Genomic DNA, 14,934 nt, shown 5'->3' on the forward strand with positions numbered 1-14,934 from the left:
AGAGTCTACACAATGTTTTTCTTCATGAGCCACATGATGCTGTACTATATTAATATTTATAGTATATAGATATCAGTATTATGACAATTTAATCTTTTAAAATATCAAAAAAATAAGGACATCTAATGTTTGTGATCTTTTTTTTTTAAATCTCAGAAACACAATAGCATACCATCACGCTATCAAATCTATTGTTTTCTTTCCATACCCAATTTCATTGTCCTGGTCTACAATCTTACAGTTTCTTGCTGGAATGATAATCATCTCCCCTAAACTCCAGTCTTTTTTAAATTATACTCACTCTAGGAGACACAAGCAGATTAATCTTCATATGACTGTAATTGTCACATACCTGCCTTAAAAGCTTCAATAGCTCAGCATTAACTATGGAATACAAATAGAGAGCTGTTGTAGCTTATTAAGCAAGTTCTGATTAACAAGGTGATTTAGTGGGTTGGTCTTAGGAACAGCATAAAGAAAGGAAGACTATCTAGATGGAAATTTCAATAATGTGATCAAAATGATGAGAATAAGGCAGTAGTACTAATAATAATTCAGAAAAAGGCACATGCCCAAGAAATATTACAAAATTGCAATGATTTTGATATAGTTTGATTTAAAGAGAAAAAGAGAAAATCAGAAAGTTGAGTAATATAAGGCGACTAAGAAGATACTGCTTCCAGTAACTATAACACAGAAAATTAGAAAAAGAAATTAGTTTGGGGGAGTAATTGATTAATTGGAAATGATTATGGGAATGTAAATAAAAATTTTCATTAGACAGAAATAGGGCAATGGCTTTTGTTTAGAGTTAGGGACTAAAGATAGGAATCCAACAGTAAAGGTGAAAATTTAAACATTAAGGAGATTAAAATTCACGAGATTGCATGAATTCTCAGAAGAAATAGTTTTAAACAGAAAAGAACATAATGTCTAAGGTTGAACTTTAAAGAACACCTACACTCAAGGGGGTAGCATAGAAGCTAGAGTTGATAAACAGTAAATACACATGTCAGAAGAGATCCAGTAGAGTTCAGCACCACAGAAGTTCAGCAGAAATAAGCTGCTAAAATATCAAAGAGGAGGCAGATGACAAAAGGCCTTTTCATTTGCTGATACGAAAATCTTACCAAATCCAAATGGCATTTGAAGAGTAATCAGAGTGCTGAAAATTGGTGATAAGTTGTAGGAGGATAAGTAAATGGAAGCAAGGAACAATACATTTATCGCACTTCACATTTTATAATGGGCCCCTTCCATACATTAGAATATTATGAAGTTGGACAATAACGTTTGGTTCAAGTAAGAAAGTTTTTAAAATCAAGGAGATTTGTCAATGTGTAAAGACAAAGGAGAGTCCGGAGAAAGAGAAAGACTCAAGATAGAGGGGAGAAAAATAGGAAGCTAAGTCTATCTTACAGTCCACAGGCACGGAATGGGAAGCACAGATGAGGGAAGAAGTTGCAAGTTTTACCAGAACTACTGAGCTAAAGGTAAGAACAAATGAGAAACCATGCTGCTTTCATTTTTCCCCCAGGAAAGTGAGGGTCGGATCATTTTAAATTTTCAAAAATATTTTATGACTAATAAAAATTACATATATTTAGGATATAAATTTGGGTATATACCCAACAGAGGAATTGCTGGATCATATGGTAGTTCTATTTTTAATTTTTGGAGGAACCTTCATACTATTTTCTATAACGACTATACTAATTCACCTTCCCACCAACAATGTGCAAGGATTTTCTTTGTTCCATATCCTCTCCAACACTCATTATTTTTTGTCTTGTTAATTAATAGCTTTTTACAGGTGTGAGGGAATATTTTATTATGATTTTAATTTAGATTTCTGAGAATTCATGATTTTGAGCATTTTTTCATATACCTGTTGATCATGTATATGTCTTCTTTTGACAAATATCTATTTAAATTGGGCTGTTTTCCTAAATCAGGGATGTTTCCAATTGAGTTGCTTGTGTTTGTTATATATTTTGGATATTAGCCCCTATGAGATGTATGGTCTGCAAAGAATTTTTCCCCATTCCATAGGTTGTCTCTTCATTCTGTTGATTGTTTTCTTGGCTCTACAGAAGCTTTTTAGTTTGATGTAATTCCATTTGTCTACATTTGCTTTTGCTGTTTGTGCCTCTGGGTTTATGTCCCTTCCAATCCCAAATTATCAATGTCATCTTTCCCGTTTCCTCCTATTAGTTTTATAGTTTCAGTATTTTAAGTATTTAATCCATTTTAGTTGGTTTTTATACGGTTTGAAATGAAGGTCTAATTTCATTTTTCTACATGTGGATATCCAGTTACCCCCAACACCATTTATGGAAGAAACTGTCCTTTCCTCATTGTATGTTCTTGGCACCTTTGTCAAAAATCAGTTGACTAAATACATGAGTTTATTTTTGGGCTATTTTGTTCCACTGGTCTATGTCTCCATTTAATGCTAGTAACACGCTGCTTTAATTACTATAACTTTGTAATATAGTTTGAAATCAGGAAGTGTGATGCCTATGGCTTTGTTTTTGCCCAAGACTGCTTTAGCTTTTCAGTTTTTGTTTTGTAGTTTCATATAAATTTTAGGATTTTTTTTTCTATTTCTGTGAAATGCCCTTGGAATTTTGACAGAGATTACACTGAGTCTGTAGGTTGCTTTGGGCAGTGTGGATATTTTAACACTATTAATCTTTCTAATCCATCAAGGTGGGATATCTTTCCATTTACGTGTGCATTCTACAATTTCTTTCAGCAATATTTTATAGTTTTCATTGTACAGATCTTTCATATCATTGGTTTTAGGTATTATATTCTTTTGATGCTATTGTAAATGGAATTGTTTTCTTCATTTCAAATAGTTTGTTGTTTTGTTGCTGCTGTATAAAAATACACTGATTTTTGTATGCTAACATTGTATCCTGCAACTTAACAATCTGTTAGTTCTAAGAGGTTTTTTTTGGTGGAATCTTTAGGATCTTTCTAAGACATGTCATCTTAAACAGAAATAATTTTTCTTGCATGCCTTTTTTCATTTTCTTGCCTAATTGTTCTGGCTAGGATTTCCAGTAATATGTTGAATATAAATGCTGAGAATGGGCATGCTTGTTTTGTTCCTGGTCTTAGAGGAGAAGCTTTCAATTTTTCACCATTAATCATGATATTAGCTATGGGCTTGCCATACATGGTCTTTATTGTGTTGAGGAGCATTCCTTCAATGCCTAATTTGTTGACAGTTTTTATCAGGAAAGGATGTTAAATAACTGTTGAATTCTTTTTCTGCATTTACTAATATGATCATATGTTATTGTCCTGTAGTCTGTTAATATGGTATATCACATTTATTGATCTGTGTATGTTAACCATTATTGTGTTTTAAAAGCCTCAACACATTAAATTGTAGATAACGCTAAATACAAAAGTTCTCAGTTTTGAAAAAGGTATAAAAATATTTTCATAAATTTGTACTGCAAAACTGACCAAATATCCTTTCTTAATGGCATTTTGGTGTCCTACAGTAACAATATCCTGACTTTTTGGGGTATTTTACAGTTGATAATAATACTTTTATATGCATTATGTCACTTGATCATCTCAAGTCTCAACACTAGAGTCAAGACAAACAATTTAGAATATTTGAATTGCTTTCAACTGGGTTTCTGTCAATTATGAGGTTTCCTTTGCCCTGCCATTTATAATAGGGCTTAGAGAAACTTTCCATAGTGTTATGAGAGGAAATAAGCACTCGTTTATTACACATTTTGTGGAGATTGTTTCTATCTGGTTTTGATTCCTGGCACCCTCTGCTTAGGTATAAAATACCTGGTTGTGCTTGGAATTCTGAGTCATTTATATGAATAAGATGGACCTATGCACTAGCCTACCAAAAGGACTGTGTAGCCTACTTTGATAAAATCCTAGGCCAGCTGAAGCAATATAACTAACAATATAACTAAATACATTCAAAATATGAAGTTCACTAAAATAATTCAGCAAACTTTCCTAAGCCATCTTCTCTTTGCAAATACTATAATATGTGCTTAAAGTTTACCATAACACAGAGAAATAAGAAATGTTCATGGAAGAGGTATAGGATTTTTATGTGTTTGCAAGCTCAGAATGTGTGAGCAGAGCGATATTACTGTCAAAAAAAACTAATGTGCTCCTGGGCTGCATTACAAGATGTCTGGCACATACAACAAAGATGATGTTAGTCCACTGTGTTTTCTTTTATATTCTTATTATATTTCCACACCTCGTGTGTTTATCTATGGACTCAGAAAAATTGGAGCTATCTAGAAGAGAGTGTGCAGAGTGACAGAGGGACCCAAAACAATGGGATATCACAAACATGTGCAAGAACTAAGAGTATTTAGGCAGATAATTGAATATATATGGATAATAGGAAGGATTATTATTTTGTATTATGAACAAATGGGAAAATTAAGGCCTTTGTAGTGTTCTTATCGGAGACATGCTTGGGCTCAGAATGAGGAAGACTTTGGATTTCTTCATGAGGATTTTAATTTAATATTTATTAGGAGATAATTAACTTCTCGTCAAGGGCTTTGCCACTGAATAAGGTATTAGATTAGATATATTTAAGGTCCTAAAATATGAGTCTGATTCTTCATGTACATTAATAATTTATAAATCATAACGTGATGTCTGTAAGAGAACTATAAATAAAGCCCCACAGAAATACAACATAAAGGTTTTTGACAGAGGGAATAATTTCAAGAGAATGTAACATATGAGTTGGGGCTTGAATGACTTACAGGATTTTGATTGTAACAGCAGACATCTCAAACTAATGATTAGGTATCAAAAATGGTGGAATTTTCATTTTGTTTAAACTGATTTGATCATCTTCATGAAATCTCAGTCACTGACAAATAGGAGAGGGGAAATAATGTGTTTTTATTCTAACCCAGACACCTGGATTCACTCAGTATTTTAAGCAGTTTCTTAAAGTTCAAGTTCATTAGGTTAAGACCCTCAAGTCTCTAAGATTTCTATCTTTTCCCCTACATCCTATTTTAGGTAGTATCTGGGAATATCAGATAGCCCTAGATACCATTACTTGAGGCACTGGAACAAAGGGTCATTAGGTTTGAACAGTTCCTTCTTTCTCCTCTGATCTCTGAGGTGACATTCTTTGTATGTCTCATTGCTTCTGGTCTTTCACTTAAAGTTGGTAGCTAGAGAAACTCATGGTCTGTCCTTTCTAGTTTGGTCAGGGCCTAGTGGCCATCTCTGACTAATGTGTCTCATCTCTTTGGTACTTTAGACATCCCTGGTCTAGAAGGTCTACTCCATAGTCTTTGCTAAACTAAAAGGTTACCTTGCTCTTTTAACACAAAACTTCAGGGAAGATTGGATAGCTCTCAACTCACCTACCTCCTAAGTACTGTTGGAGCCAAAGGAACACTTCCCCTTAGCCCTCCGAAGGTTAGCTAAAAATCACTGAAAGGGGCAGATTAATCGGAGAAAAGGCATACAAATCTCTTTGATCATAGTTTTATGTGAAAGTTGAACACCACATTTTCAACACAAGGTAGTCTTCAGAATGAAGACCCAAAGATACAGGAAAAGTTGTCCATTTTAATACTTAGGTTCAACAAGGTATTAACAGCCATGAAGAAATATAACTGGACAAAAGAGATATGACCTAATACTAATAGACTGAGTGGAGAAACCCAGAAAGGCCTGCCTGTCCAGATTCTTCTTGACCTCTCTGAGCATACACTTCTTCCTTTTCACTATGTGTGGCAGGGGCCTCTCTGGAATGGGGATCTTATGACCTTCAGTTAAACAAGGTAGGTAAGATAATTTCTTTATGGCCAGTTTTTATGCAGAAAAGCAGAAGAAAAGTTAGAGTAATATTTTTGTATTTTCCGGCTGGCTTTGAAGAAAAGGAGTCATGGTTTTTATAACCCACCTTGGGGAATAGGGATTCTAGTTTCTTATAGCTAGCCTCAGGGGAAAATGAGACTGAGAAGCTGGAGGTCAGATGGTGAGAGGAAAAACTTTTACTTCTGAGGCCTTTTTTGTGAGGAGGCGGGTATTGTTTTCTGAATTTCAATAGTACATAGGAACTTAGAGCACTCTGAAAAGTCAACACTTATCCTGTCTCTGCTCTGTTCAAGGTTACTGGAATGTGGTTTCTCAGTCTGATACCTTCCCAGATATCTGAGAACTGGGAAAGTAATTTCTCTGTCCTTGAGTTTTCCCACACCAATCTGGGTATTTCTAAAGCCACAACCTCTTACTCTACATCTTCAGGGTGGGAATGAGTAAAAATGTTTCTGGTTGCCTTTCTTGAGCTCTTCTACCCCTTTCCCATAATTCTCTGAGCCAAAGAGAACAGGATTTTCTTCGACTTGGCTTAACTTTACTTCATAGCCACCACCTTCCTTGGGTCAATCTCTGGCCAAACCCTTTACAGTGGACTAAGATATCTTGTCTTCACTATGGGAGAAACTCTATCATTTGGTTCACTAGGCCTAGCCTTGATATGTTGAACCATAAACAAATTTGCATTTTACATTTTGACAATGCCTGGATTTGAAGCCTAACAACTTAATTAAAAAATCCTATATTGAATATTGAAAGTTATATGGTAAATATTTCTTTTGTATTTTTTCTACAAGAATCCAAATACTCAACAGAAAGGTGCCTTGGATTGAATAGGTTGTATACCCAGAAAGTGACATTAATACTCCTCAAAACATTACCCTTTCTGATTACAGAAATATTCTAGCTGACAAATCTGATCACGCTAATTTCCTATTTAAAGTCTTTTAATAATTTCTCATTCCCTGAAGATTAAATCATTTTAGAGGTCTTCCTGACCATTGAATCTAAGCTATAAACCCTGTGTTTCTATAAACTTGCATACTTCCTCTTTCTTAACTCATATCCTACTTTTACTTTTTCAGTATCTATCTTTCTTGATAAATTTGAACTCCAAATTTCCAACATAGAGCACGGTGTCCTGGATATAGGTACTTAATAAATATTTGTATGAGTTTTAATTAAATGCATATTTCTTACTTTTAAATCAGTAAATTATTATTCTAGTTTACACAGTTTCTTTTTTGATATTTAGAAATTTCAGACTACTCTGAAGGATGAACGCACTGTTGGGCTTACAATATCAATTTCTAATCCTATATAGAGCTGGACTTTCGAACACAGAAAATTCACAAGTACTCTCTTGTCATATCCCTTGACAGGTAATAATTTACCCTCTCCTTGGGGACACCCTTACTTTTAAACAAGAATTCTTTCAAACTTCAAAAACATCCATCTTCATTAATACCTAAGTTCATAATGAAGACTTTTCACTTTAGGATACCTAATTATCTTTCACCAAATTATGAAACTTCAGTTATGTCAAAATTTTTCACAGGCTTATTTTACTTTAAGCTGGTCCTTTCATTTATTGAAGCTTCAGTTAACCAGACCTCATCATGTTATGGCTAAATAGATGTGACTAGAAAGGGTAGCATACAGCCATGTGAGTGTAAACTGTTACTTCTTAACATTTATGTTTGAAACTGGAAAATCAATAAAAGGGATCTTATATTAATTTACAAGCACATTAAGAAAAGGGGGACACTATTTTTTGATCCCGAGATAACAACAAAACTAAAAACTATTCCAAAGCAGCAAATGGGAACAGAGGTCAATAGGCTGTGACCTCGATCTTATTTTTAAAACGTCTGCACATCCACTAAGCGCACTGCAAAATCTCAAATGCCCTTAAAAGCAGTGGGGATACAAGTTTAGGGTAACTGAGGAAGCACAAGTCAATCTTCATTATCTATTGTAGCAAAGATTCCTTCCAAATCCATGGGAGTTGGTGCTGTTTATCCTCCCTTCAGTAGCGCCCAGAACAATGGCACAGGGTGAGCACTGAATACTTATCTGCTAAATGCATGAATGAATGAAGCTACAGGGTGAAGGCAGGCTACGTAACTATTGGTCCCGTGGCTGTTGGCCCCGCAGCATGTCTGCCGCCTTTTCAGCAGGCTTGCTGCATCTCCTCATTCCCTCACCTTTCTGGCAATAAGGAGTTCCCACGTTTGCCCCGCTTGAGGGTCGAGGGACGGCAAAAAGCTGTCTCTAAACCCCTCCACGCCTCAGGTAATCCGCTGATTTCTCCCACAGACGCAGCTGTTTGCGAGGAATGTCTGGCAGAGCCCACAGGGTGCGGGCAGCGAGTATCCCAGGATTTTCAGGGGAGAAGGCGGGTCCCACACCCCAATACCATACAAAGAGTCCAAAGAATCTGGGCCCTTATTTTCCTGTTCTTGAAAAACAACTAACCTGCTCGCCCTCGCCTCCTCGTGCAGACCCCTCAGGGCCAACTCGGGCTTAGCCAGACACCGAGAACAGACAGAAGACGCTAAGTCGCCACAACCAGGAAAGAGGGCGAGGCAGCAGCGCTGCTTACAGCTCCCGCAGTTCTCACGCGCTCAGTCGCCCGACGCGTCACGCGCGAGGTTGCCTCGGCCATGGCTCGAGGGCAGGTGGGGGCGCGTGCGCGGAGAAGGGCGGGGGAGGGACCGCCGCGCGCCAGCAGGTGGGCGCGTCCTCCCGCGCGCGTGCGCGCGCCGTGCCCTCTGCCTCACGTTCCCCGCGCGCTGCGTCTCCTCCCCGCCGGGAGCGCGCGCCTCCAGACCTCTCGCCGTTTCCTGCTCGGTCTCTCAGAGCCGCACGCTCCTCGGAGCTCCTGCCACAGCCGTCGCCCTCGCGGCGGCTCTCCAGACCGGTGCCTCAGCCCCGGCGCTGCATCACCGCGTCCCAGGCCTCCTTCCCTCCCTCTGCCACTCCCCCTCCCTTTCCCGTCCTTCTCGCCCACCGGGCCGGCAAAGAGAGCCTGGATACGAAGCAGGCGGGCTTGAGAAGGGGGTTGGAAACATGGAGGTACCGCGCCTGGATCATGCCCTCAACAGCCCCACCAGCCCCTGTGAGGAGGTGATCAAAAACCTCAGCCTGGAGGCCATTCAGCTGTGCGACCGGGACGGTAAGAGCTGCCGGGACTGCGAGGGAAGGGACCGAGTCCGCCCCGAGGCGCCGGGGCTACTCCGGCTCCGCCGACGCCGCTTGCCAGGGCGACAGGGTCTTTTGTTGTCCCTTCTGTGCAAATAAATGCAGATGTTGGTTACCCTCCGCCCACCGCCCTCCCCTCACCCCAGAAACAAAAGGACCCCAGGGCTCGCGCCTTGGCGCGGAAAGTAGCCGTCCACAACCGTGGCGCCCTTGCCCGCCCTCGCCCGCCTGGCCCGGGCGAGGGCGACGTTCCTGTCGCGGCTCCTGCCCCGACCAGGCATTTCCGATCTTTGCCGCAGTCCAGATTTCCTGGGTCTCCTGGCACTGAAGGGGAAATGCCCTCGGGATGTTTCTAGCAACCCCCTTCCCCCAACACACACACACGCAAGTTACTATTCTCCTCCAGAAACTTATCATTTTCTTTCTTAAACCTCCCATCATCAGACTCCCCAAATTAACTAGTCTTTTTAGCCTCTCAGATTGGGATTAGGAAGACAGTTTTTCATTGAGGGCGCAGAAAAACTGCATTTCAGCACCAAGGACAGACACAACATTCGTGGGTTTTGGGCTCCGATTCAGACTGTCGAAAATCTGTTTGACCTAATGTATGTGCTACGATTCAGACTACGTGGCGAGTATGTACCATTGTGTGTTGATATTATATCGTTTATTCTGTTGTTAAAGTTGGCAGGCTCCTGAAGGAGGAAATTGATTGAACACGGGTCTGAGCATTGAAGACATAAGCTAGTGCTCTGTGCAGTGTGGTTAAAGTGCTACTGGGTTAGTTGGACTAGTTAGAGTCTGCTATATCCGTAATGTGAAATAAAACTTCATTTGTAAAGAAATCGTCTGATTAGTAATTGGTTGGCCTAATAATTGTAAAATTCTACATCTGACAAAGGAAACACAGTGTACATGTTGTCAAGAGGGCCCCAAATAGTTTTTGACTGTAAATGAAATTAACTGTATATGGAGGTAGTGACTGCAAAACATTTTTTAACCAAAGTTATGTACAGATACATTCACAATAACGTCATAAAATTTATTAGGGTAATCCAAAATAATGTAAATGGTTAATAACGTGGGTAGACATTGCTATTCAGCACGTTTATACCAAGTGAGCACCGAATTTATTTTTATATTTATTAATACAAATTTGTATTTAATAACTCTGAAACCAGAATTCAAACTTTTTGAAAGCAGAACCAATTTAATTTCTGAAACAGGTGTAGTAAGTGAATAAATACATACACTTGCAAAGGCAGCTTGTAGTTCCTTTATTCTTAGACTGTTTTAGTCACCATGGTAGTAAGTGCACATATTTATGATATCTAAAAAAACTTATCCTTTTGGTATTTCATATGTAAGCTTGCATTAGATTGTAAAGATTTTTAATAACAGAAAATCATTTGGATTTTAGTTTATACTTTTGTGAAATGGTTTTTTATAATATAACCATTATAAATTGTAAATATTTTTATTTTCTTAGATTGATTTGAGAGAAAAACAAGACTAATAAAAGTAGACTTCATTTTTATTTATTGCAATGATATATCAAAAGCTCATTCTTTTCCTAATTGGAACTAGGCATTAACTGTTGCTCTCAGAACTTGGTAATCTGAATGCTTAAAACTGCATTTACCACGTGTTTCAAAGATATTAGGAAAAATAACTTTTTTATGAAGTTCACAGAGTTAATAGAGTGTGAAAATTAATGCTATATTTACTGTGATCTCCTAGAGGAGTAGCTATTTTATTCTGATAATATTTTGTAGTTGTTTCTTTTCAAATTAGGAATCCCATAAAATGTACAAATTATGTAACATTTAATTTTGGGGAGGGTGCTGGCACTAATATCTTTAAAAATTTCTATTTGCAGACTTCCAAGTAATTTAACATACACTAATTAAATAAGGTTTTATTTTATAAAACAGCATATACCAACAAATACACAGAGCTAACTTCTACTAGAAGATGTATAAAATTTGGAAATACTTTTTTTTTTAAGAGATGTTGTTAAATGCTTATATTGTTTTCCTATCTTACATGTCAATTCCAAAAATATTAACTTGGCTTCATAGGAATAATTTAGGGGAGATAATGTTGTTTGTTTTTGATAGAACGGTGTATACAATGTTGCATTAAATTTGTTAATCAGACCTTACTTAGCATCATTTTATATTGAGAAATTTTCAGCTAGATGCTTTTCACTCCCTTTGCTTCCCTTCTTTTACTTCCTTTCACTTTCTTTCCTCTCAAGTGTCATTATTTTACTTCTATAAAGACGTAACATAGAAAAGGATGTGGCAGAATATGGGACAGAAGATCTATTTAAGTACCTAAGAAGAGCTATATTTCATAATTTACGATAGACTATATTTGTTTGGTTTGCTTTTTTCTCACTTTATTTTAATCTACTGTTAATTTGGTGATGAAAAATGAGAGAAACATTAATTCCCTGGAAGTGGAATAAAATAGAGGAAAGTATAGTATGGTTGTTAAATGTACATTTTCTTTTACCTTCTTGACTCAGATATTTTTAATTTTATAATGTTTTCGTACTGTATCAACCAAGAGCTATGCCTGCTGCTGAACATAATTGTATATCTCTTATGTTTCCTTGGGTCTTTTTGTTTGTTTTTGTCTGTTACTTGCCTCTTTTCCTATGAATTGATGATTACATTATCAGCAGTAATTCATTTTTTTCATAGTTTCTAAAAATATTTAATAGTTTCTGAAGAATATGGATTAGATTCCACATGGTCATACAATTGGATTTTTAATTAAGCAAGACAGTTATTACATACACACACACACACACACACACACACACACACACACACACAAGCACACACACTACCTCATGGATAGTCTATGTGTACTTGGTTGTCAGTACCGGTCCTTGCCCAGGTGTTACTCTGAAAATATAATGTAGATCTAGGGGTTTCTATTCCTATTGCAAGTAGAGTATTTCTGTTTATCCATTTCTGCTTTGTTGAAGTATACTCAAGTTGCGTACATAATGTACTTTTATTATGACTTTTCAAAAAAATTGAAGGAGAAAAAGAATTTGTTTCGAAGCATTAATAATATGGGAGCCCATTTACAGTTCAATAGATACTTCAGACATTCACTGACCTGTGATGAGACAAAGCAGCCCCCACCCCACACATAGAATTTTACATTACTTGTGCTTTTCATGATTTAATCATATACACACACATATATGCTTTTTCTTCCTTGTTGAACACGAAAGATCTATCTACATGTTACCTTACATATATCTAAGCTCCCTCCAGCTTTGTTATAGTAAGGAAGAAAATACAAAATTAATTTGTTTTAAAGCATTTAAATATACCCTCAAGTCTTCATAGCTTTAACAAACATTATTTCTATGAGAGAGCACTTTATGACTGCCTAGATATGGTATAAACCATAGGGTTTATGATGTAGTCAGCAAGGAAACACATTGGAAAGAAATTACACAGAAGCTGACAGATTTCCCCGTCTTTGTTTCTAACAATATGTGGGAAAAAATAGGGGAATAAAAGATTTTATCTATTTTACATATTTAAAAAGATAAACTTCTTTGAATGTTGAGTTAAATATTTCTTTAAATTATAAATCACTTAAGACCTTGTTTTTGCTATTGACATGTGAATTCAACAAATTTTAACTTTGGAAATATAAAGTGACAGGAATGCTTAGCAGCACAGTGATTTTAGATAATCCTTAATGACGTTTTCTGAAGCAGACATCTAAGAGGAATACCCATCACTGTAACCTTTAATAGTCTTTATTACAAGGTAATCATTAGTCAATCTCACTGACATGCAATATAGCATAGTGATATTACCATTTTAGATTAGAACAGCCTTGTTAGAATATTGACTCTTAAAAGCCATGTAACCTTAAACAATTACCTAACTTGTTTTAGCCTCAAGCTTTGTTATGTAAAGTGGGTATAATAATACCAATCCTGTGGGATTATTGAAATAAGTAAAGTATTACTTACATAGAATTTATTACTAGTCTTTATATTAATGCAAAATATAGAGTAATAGTTATTATTGTGAATGGAATATTATCCACATAACTTCTTGAGTTGAACCACTGCTTTTTAAAATTTCATTTTTTGCTAGTGTCTAGGTCATTGTTATTTTTCATAATTTCAGTTACATGTTATTTAGTTAGGAAATCACTTCAAATTCATGAGTCATTAATGGAATCTATAAATTCTGAATTTTAAAGAATAGTAAATTTTGAAATCAAGTTATAGCACTATTTATCTTTTATTTCTCTTTCACCATCCTATCAGTAATATTTTTATCATCTTAAACCTAAAAATTGTTGTAAGTTTCTCATTCAAATCTCCTGTTTGCTATTTTTCCATGTGTTTTGCAACCTTGATGCTTGTTTTGTGTAGGTATTTGCCTTAGAGCCCTTCTTTGTTCTTAATTTACAATGTTTTTCTTTATTAACTTTTTCCAAGGATAGACATGTACTAGGACCTATAGCAGGGGGATTAATTTCTTTGACCCAAATATGACTATAGACATATTAGTGAGTATGAAACAAAACAAAAATAAAATAAAAACTAAAACAAAAAATTTGAAAACCATCAGATTGCATTAAACCAATTCATATACTTGTTAGGGTTCTAATTCATTCCCAGGGAAGACCAGGAAGTTACTAGAGTGAAAGTTACATCAAAGGTATGTGACCAGACTCCCTCCAGTGGTAGAATGACTGATGTGTTGTAAGTTTAACAGTGGCAACTTACTTTGTTGCTTAGGTAGGCCGGTCAGAAATTCACTCTCTATAGAACACTATTTAGACAATTTTCAAGTTACTTGGTTTTATCTCCACTGATATTTCTTCTTCATTTAGGCCCAATCTTGCCTTTTCCTCTAACATGTGTGAGTATACTTTCTTGATTACTTTTATGTTTTATCCTGGGCCTCGATAATAACAGCAGCTAAGTCACTCTTTGCAGCAAGCATAAACCCTTCTACTTTCTGGTTTTCCTTCTCCACCTTCTTTAGTAGATGCATAACTTAAGTTTTGCCTTGTAGAATGTACCTCTTCTTGGATTTATTTTCCATTTGTTAAATTTCTGTATGTGAATCTTTTTATTATTTAAATTCTATTTTTACTATAAAACTTGTACCTCCTTTTTTAACCTTAAAATATTTTATTCTTTTGAGACAGTGTTTCTTTTTATCACATAGGCCTGAGTGCAGTGGCACGATCTCAGCTCACTGCAACCTCTGCCTTCCTGTTTCAAGCAATTCTCTTGCCTCAGCCATAGCTAGGATTATAGGCACCCACTACCATGCCTGAGTAATTTTTGTGTTTTTAGTAGAGATGGGGTTTCACCACGTTGGCCAGATTGACCTCAAATTCCTGACCTCGTGATTTGCCCACCTTGGCCTCCCAAAGTTTTGGGACAATAGTTAAACTGTCCTTTGAGCAGACTATATTTTATATACTAACATTTGAGAAGTAAAATCAGTGTTTGGAGAATACTTAAATGTATAGAAGGACAGTCTGAGCAGAAAAAATAAATAGAAAGCTTCAGCATAGTCTGTATATGTTAAGGGTAGTGACTGGAAATGGTATATAAGGAACCGGAAAAGAATTATGAGGAATTCATGACTGAATTTTCAAGCAACATGGAAAGTGATCAGGAGTAACTTTAGGATTTTAAGTTTGGGAAATCAGAAGACTCATTGGAATGATTCTTTCCAGGAAAGGGAAAAAGAGAAAGAAAATAATATTTAAACATTCTGATGACATTAATTTTTTTACATCTCAGATTTTAGGAGTCATTGAATGTCAAAATATGTCCTAAGCACTTTTCTAGGGGCA

General features: G+C 36.5%; 1 protein-coding gene across 1 annotated transcript in view; it reads left to right on the forward strand.

The window, feature by feature from the left end:
• Positions 1 to 8,631: 8,631 nt before the first annotated feature.
• Positions 8,632 to 14,934, forward strand: part of PHYHIPL (phytanoyl-CoA 2-hydroxylase interacting protein like) — a 71,758-nt gene continuing 65,455 nt past the window's right edge. The window contains exon 1 of the mRNA XM_003928705.4: positions 8,632 to 9,037. Within this exon, the coding sequence (XP_003928754.1) occupies positions 8,932 to 9,037 (106 nt within the window). The 5' untranslated portion in view covers positions 8,632 to 8,931. The remainder of the gene's footprint in view (positions 9,038 to 14,934) is intronic.

Source organism: Saimiri boliviensis, chromosome 12, assembly GCF_048565385.1.
Source record: "Saimiri boliviensis isolate mSaiBol1 chromosome 12, mSaiBol1.pri, whole genome shotgun sequence".
Lineage (NCBI taxonomy): Eukaryota > Metazoa > Chordata > Mammalia > Primates > Cebidae > Saimiri > Saimiri boliviensis.